Source organism: Sinocyclocheilus rhinocerous, unplaced genomic scaffold (genome assembly GCF_001515625.1).
Source record: "Sinocyclocheilus rhinocerous isolate Xijiao unplaced genomic scaffold, SAMN03320098_v1.1 scaffold110, whole genome shotgun sequence".
In the NCBI taxonomy this organism is placed as follows: Eukaryota; Metazoa; Chordata; class Actinopteri; order Cypriniformes; family Cyprinidae; genus Sinocyclocheilus; species Sinocyclocheilus rhinocerous.
Genome location: NW_015639867.1, coordinates 962,045 through 969,125, shown reverse-complemented (window position 1 = coordinate 969,125; position 7,081 = coordinate 962,045). Strand labels below are relative to the sequence as shown.

Below are 7,081 nucleotides of genomic sequence, written 5' to 3'. Positions count from 1 at the left end.
GTTAAAAACTAAAATGAATTGGGGGGGGGGTATATAAATGTGATTGAGTATGTAATTATATTATTATTATTATTATTATTATTATTATATATTTTTTTTATAACCCTGTTTAGGAAAGGGTCATTATACCTTTCAGAAAATATAATTTGCATCTCAATTTTGCAATGAAACCGTATTTAACAGGAATATATACAGTATGTCCATGACAGGGTGGACATATCTTATGGTTTGTGTTTCGAATAATGGCCCATAATTATCTAAACAAATGTGTGGGAGCTCAGCTAATATGTTTATATAGTATTTGAGTGTCTACTATTTATGACATGACATAAAGCGAATGGGAAATTAAAACTAAAATTTTATATATATATATGAATGTACTTTTTTAAGTATTGAGTTTGTGTGTATAACATATTTAAAATATACATAGAAACACTATAAATGTATTATTAGGCACAGAATAATTTAATATTCTGAAGAAGCAATTGCTAGGTTTTACTTATCTTCAACCCAGCATGAAGAGACTTTTAAATCTAACTGACAAATCACAATGACAGTGACATTCAAAACCACATATTCACGAGTGGAGATCCTGGTGTGTAAAATTGCCAAGTTATGCTATATCTCATTAAAATAATTCTGGAGTCGACACAGAACAGATGTCCAGCTGATCCAATACAGAACCAGTATTTATCAGATTTAGTGCTTATTGTGCAATTACACCAACTGAACAAAATTATGTGCCTCTGTTATCCACATGCCTGTCAGTGATCAAAACCACAATGCTTTCTGAAGCCTTGCCCCAAAAGTTCTGATAACAATAAACTCTGCATTGATCTGTTGTTCAATGCGTTTAAGAGGCAAACACGTGTACACAGTTACACTGAGGGCTTGTGCGTAGGAGTATTAAAATCTGTAATTTTGCATTATGATTTAAATGTTCTGTTTAAATCTGTTATCATGCCAGAAAATGCCAGTGGAGTGGGTGTGAAGTTATTGTAAATATGCACATGTCACAGAGAGATGACTTTGTGCTGAAATGCACTAAGGGATGCATTTAATGAATAAGGCTTACAGACAGACACACACACACATTATGTGCATAATTACATACAGTATATGCGGGTACATGCATGCATATAGTACATACAGACAAATACAGAACCTCAATGATCTGTTTTGCTGGAATATTCTCTCAATGCTCCTCATTAGCAGAGCTTTCAAAGTCATGTGTGAAAGTGTGTGTTATTTACACACACATGTTGGGTTTCCATGATTTATGGGGACATTCCATAGGCGTAAAGGTTTTTATGCTGTAAACTGTATTTTCTATTGCCCTACACCAACCCTACACCTAAACCTACCCCTTACAGGAAACTTTCTTAGATTTTCAAAAAACGTCATTCTGTATGATTTACAAGCTTGTTTCCTCATGGAGACCAAACATGGCCCACAAGGGCAAGGATTTCGGGTATTGCCATCTTTGTGGGGACATTTTTCCCCATAACGTATGGTTTACCAGGATTACCCATACACACACACACACACACACACACATTTTTATCATTCTCACTTAATATCCATGAGATGGTGCTGTCCTTATTTTTCTCTAATTCTGGTAAGGTTGCATGTTTAATAATAACATGACAACAACACCTTTGTGTGTTTGTGTGTGTGTGTGTGTGTGTGTGTGTGTGCATTGTTTTATTTTTTGTCAAGTGACATCAAAATATGATGAAAATATCAATAGATGCATTTGACAAAAAGGCAAAGACCCCCTTATGTGTAGTTTTGTTTTGAAAACTTTCTGTTTTGTGTACATCAAAGAAGATCTCTATTTTCTGTTCTTAGCCAGGATGTTTTTTGTAGATCAGACAAAAGATCTGTCGGAATGCATTAATTACATTGGTAGGATAGTGGTTTGGTGTTGACTTCAGTCTGTCAAGAGAAGATTCCTCATAGGAGTATGAAAGTCAAAGCTGGAATGGCGGAGAATCCGGTACTCTGTATAAATATCCTTTTTTCAGTGAGGAAGTTAAAGCGGCAGCATGAGCAGTAATTAACATTTTGATCAGTTTCAAATCTCTTGTGCAGGTACATGAGAGAATATTGCTATCAGCACTAGACTGTTTGGCTTAGATATGAAATATTGGCTTATATTAATAATATCAGGGAGTCCTTTGGTTTCAAGTAATTCAAAACTCCATTAATAAACCATTTTAACAATTTTGGAATAGTGTTCTCTTAAATATGTATCATATTTAATAGTTTCTTTTGGAAGAATATGGCAAAGGAAATAGCCGTATCTTTTTTATCGGTCAGTGCTTACTGTTAGATGACAGAGAAAAAGCATTTGTGTAAACTTAGATGTTTGAGAGCTGTATTGGGGATGCTAGATTTCAATTTTCAGTTTTGCCATTTAAATATTCAAGAGAGGATAAAATGTTGTTTAATGATTCAGGCAAGCAGCTGTTCTCAGGGAGATATTAGTGGCACTGATCGGTCAGTTACCTACTCAGGACATAAGGAAACCATTCAAAGAATAATTTCTGATGAAAAGGTGCTGTGCAGCCTACGTTGCTACCACAGGCAAATTCTCACGTTTCATCAAAGAGTGCATGTCTTCTCAAAACTGAAATGCTAGGCACTGCTTCAGACTGCTCGAGACATGTTTTTAGCACTTTAAAGAGATGACTCTCATCTTCTCACCCTTATGACATTTAAAGTTTATGTGAGTTTTCTTTTCCTGTAGGAATAAAAAAAAGTTTTGCAGAATTTAAACTACAAATTTAAAATATAGTGGCTTATTTTAGTGTCAGGAGTACACATAAAACATTTTAATATCAAATACAAAGTTACTGTCAAAACAGTAGTATTTATAAATACTTTCTATTGTGCAAAAGTAATATATTTCTGTCACAATTTTTTCAAGTTTGAACTTGTTTTGGCAGGTTGTAGTGAAGACCTGAGTTTCTGTGTGTTTTGATAAATTGCATTATTATTATTACTGTGAAAAAAATACATCCTGCTGTTCAGTAGTAATTTATTTCTATTATAATTTCTTCAAGTTAAATGGAACTTTTATTTTGACAGGTTGTCGTGAAGACCTTTGGGTTTCTGTGTATATGATATGACCTTTTTTACAGTCTTTTTTATGGAGATAAATTATTTGGATATAATGATAGTTTCTATCTAATGAATGGTGAAATGCTAGTCAAGTGACTCTCAAACACCACGAGCATCACACATGCTTCAGAACTCATCGTAGTTGGGTAAACAGTGGTGAACAGGAGACTACATCAAATATATTTTTCCTCATTTTTTTCCCCCTACATTCCCATTTGGTCAATAAGCAAAAGAAAAACTCGACAATAGTGTTTACATGGTCTTTTGCACTTTAAAATTTGCATACATGATTTCATATCCGGATTTGATTTATTGTACTGTACTATTCTTGATTTATTTGTCCAAAAATGGCAAATTCCTGTGACATTCCACTTTATAAAGTAAAATGACTAGATTGTGAGATTTTGTCCGCATTTTGTGCACTGCAGAAATCATATGGCTATACGTGGTATTTCATACTATGTCAAAAAACATTTAGTTGTGTGGGTTAATGTTAAATTACAACGATTAGTAAGAAGAGTATATAGTTAATAGAGTTTCCCTGTCAATGCATTCTATATAGCGCACTTCTTATCTACTGAATAGCATCGGTATGACAGTATTTGAAAAATACATTGCATTACGATATTGCAGCAATATGGCTATAGTTACAATACACTTTTGCTGTATGGAAAAGAGCAGCACATAATGCAGAATAACTCCATGGAAGAAGGCATAAGGATTAGAATTACATGAGGGTGAGTAGATGACAGAATTTGATTTTTTTTTTTTTATATTCCATTAAGTAATGATAAGTAGGATTTCCATCAACTGTGACAGACCAGACAGAGTGGGAAGCGGCTGAGACCATAATATACACTGCAGAGCCAGCAACTCGGTCAGCATGTTGAGCCTTCTTACTGGAGTGTGTCTGGTCAGCATTCAGGGAAAGGCCAGGCTCGTTGGTTAAGTTGTTTCAGCTATTCGGTCATAAAATAATAATGAAATAAATTGTCAGTTTTCACAGCGGTGCTTTCTATCTTTGGAGTGGTGCATGTTCATTGTTAGTACACACATGCTTGGCTGTGCTCAGCATGGTTGCTGATGTCTGACCGCATCTGTTTCAGGAAAAGGGGAGCATGGGAAACCGTATCCGCTCACAGAGGACGAGTGTGATGACTCAGTATACAAAGAGAATGGCTTCAACATCTATGTCAGCAACAATATCGCTCTGGACCGCTCCCTTCCTGACATCAGACATCCAAAGTGAGTAGAGCTGATTCTCGCAGCATGTTCACGTTAACCAGCCTCCAGAGCTGCACAGCTTGAGCTAGACATCAGCATGGTTTTAATGATCCGTGGCAGGCCATATTTACGCAATGTGTTTTAATGAATGATTCTGTCCTAAATTAGGAATTAATCTAATTTGGATTAATTAGCTTAGTGATTTCATGGCAGATATATTTTTTGTTTGTGTGCCTTTTATTGTCATATAACATCAAAACAAGGGAGAGCAGGTATAACTTTTTTTTTTGACTGTTAGCCTATATCTTTGAGATTTTACCTCATTGACTATTAGGAGACCTGTGTTAATTATATATCGTGAATAAAATTATGATCATAAAACCCCAACATTTCTTAAAGATAAGCGTTAGTTACCTAAAGATGCACTTAATATTTTACCGTCATTAATAGCTTTATATATACAGAAAATAAATATATCTTTTGAATGTTGTTTAAAATCATCATGTAGACCCACATGCAATGAAGACTGCAATCATATCAGGAGCCTAATAAAAGCTTATTTATTTTGTGCTGGTTTGGCTAATTTGAGACAGCATATTGAGATGAGTCAAATATGACTCACTTTCTTTCTGTATCCCTATTGTTATATTAAACATTAATTATATATACAAAAATATTATTGTAAATAAAAATGACTGAGTTCTTTCTCAAAACAGTTGTGAACTGTCCATGTTGGGAAAAAAAATCTGTCAGAGTTCTACAAATATATTAAACAGCATAACTGTTTTCAACATCTGTAATATTAAGAAATGTTTCTTGAGCAGCAAATTGTCATTAAAATGATTTCTGAAGGATTATGTGACACTGAAGACTAAAGTAATGGTTGCTGAAAATTCAGCTTTGCCATCACAGGAATAAATTAAAATATGTTGAAAAATATATTTCAATAGAAAATCGTTTTTTTTATTTTTCAAATTGTAATAATATTTCATAATATTACAGTTTTTACTGTATTTTTGATCAAATAAATGCAGCCTTGGTGAATGAGTTCCTTCAAAAACATAAAAAAAAAGTTTTTGTTTGGAGTACAGGAAATTAATTCTTAAGAACATTTTCTAGAACAAATGACAATGAAAATGCATCATCATCAGTATTGAAGCATAGCGCCAAAAAAAGAGAGAGGCATCATTAGTGTGCTTCACAGTCCATACATTTAGCAGGATTTGAAGGAGAAGGTCTGGTTTCACACTTCCATCTAAATGAGCTCCTTGATGGATTGATCGTTAATTGTTCTCAGAAGGCTCTGCACCATTACCTTCCCTTGAATGTCTCCACTGCCATGGATTTTCCCTTGGCAAGAACAAATATATCTCTATAACTCATGCACCAAAGAGTCAGTGTCTGAAGGAGGACCGATTCGTTACAGGGTTGTCGATAACTAAAATATAATTTATTCTGCCTGAACAGGCTTAAGGTCCATTTAAGCATCTGCTGGCTTGCCAAACTTCCAGGCTTTGATAATGTGAATGAATGTGAAGTCTTTAAAACTTGTTTTTAGTGCCGTTACAAGGTTAGAGAACACCGCCTATGTCTTCTTGGTGAAAAGTTTGTCTGTTGCTCACCTGCTGTAAGCTTTAAATTTGTGTAAACCCCTTTCAAGAACTGCAGACAATGTTCCGGTGAAGAGCCTGGTGTGGGGCTTTTATTTACATCCCCTATAAAAGCCTGTGGCGCTCAGTGTGGAACCTGCCAACAGACAGAATGTGAATAACCGTCTCAGTGTGAGAGCCAGCATGCCTGTGTATTCACTTTTTAATGCAGGTAACAGAGAGATACACAGATGCTGCTGCAGCTTCAGTTTGTGCAAACAACAAGCAGAAAACATTGGACAGATTCCATGCTTTCTCAAGTGAAAAATGGCAGAGAGTTTTAAAAACACATATATAGGGCCAGATTTACTAAACAGGACAAATTAGCGTGAGAGAGCAATTCCAAAACAGCGCCGATGGGCGTGGAAATTTCTGCAGGTGATTTACTGACAACAAACAAATTAAAGAACACAGACGCAACATCTCATTTACATATCGAACAGCGCAATATACCAAGCACAGCGCAAATTAGCGTAGTCACAAGTAAGCAGAGCCGATGCTCATCAGGTGCGGGTGATCTGCTTACAACACAGGCACAAATTAGTTTAAGACATGCATTTGTGGGCGTTAAATAATGGCGCAAATACTAGTAATTTGATAAAAACTAATTCATATTAATACTCTCCTCCGATAAATTTACCGTCTGAAAGGGAAACTCCTACAAATGCATATTCAATAAGGTCAGGCACAAAATAACTGTGTCCACGACTTTTCAGCACTAATTCTTCTCAGCTTGTCTTTGGTAAATACTGACAGTACTATTTTAATACCAAAAGACAATTTGCACTGGTGCAAGCTGTTAGTAAAACTGGCCCATAGTCTTTTGAATAAAGCAAAACAGTTTTCACAAATATTTAAAACGTCTATAATATTTAAAACGTTAATGATTATATTATATTATATTATATTATATTATATTATATTATATTATATTATATTATATTATATTATATTATATTATATTATATTATATTATATTATATTATATTATATTATATTATATTATATTATATTATATTATATTATATTATATTATATTATATTATATTATATTATATTATATTATATTATATTATATTATA

General features: G+C 34.1%; 1 protein-coding gene across 1 annotated transcript in view; it reads left to right on the top strand.

Moving 5' to 3' along the window:
• The window catches only part of LOC107752232 (polypeptide N-acetylgalactosaminyltransferase-like 6), an 83,518-nt gene that overhangs the window by 57,718 nt on the left and 18,719 nt on the right, over positions 1-7,081 (top strand). Inside the window, exon 4 of the mRNA XM_016568149.1 lies at positions 4,233-4,371. Within this exon, the coding sequence (XP_016423635.1) occupies positions 4,233-4,371 (139 nt within the window). The remainder of the gene's footprint in view (positions 1-4,232; positions 4,372-7,081) is intronic.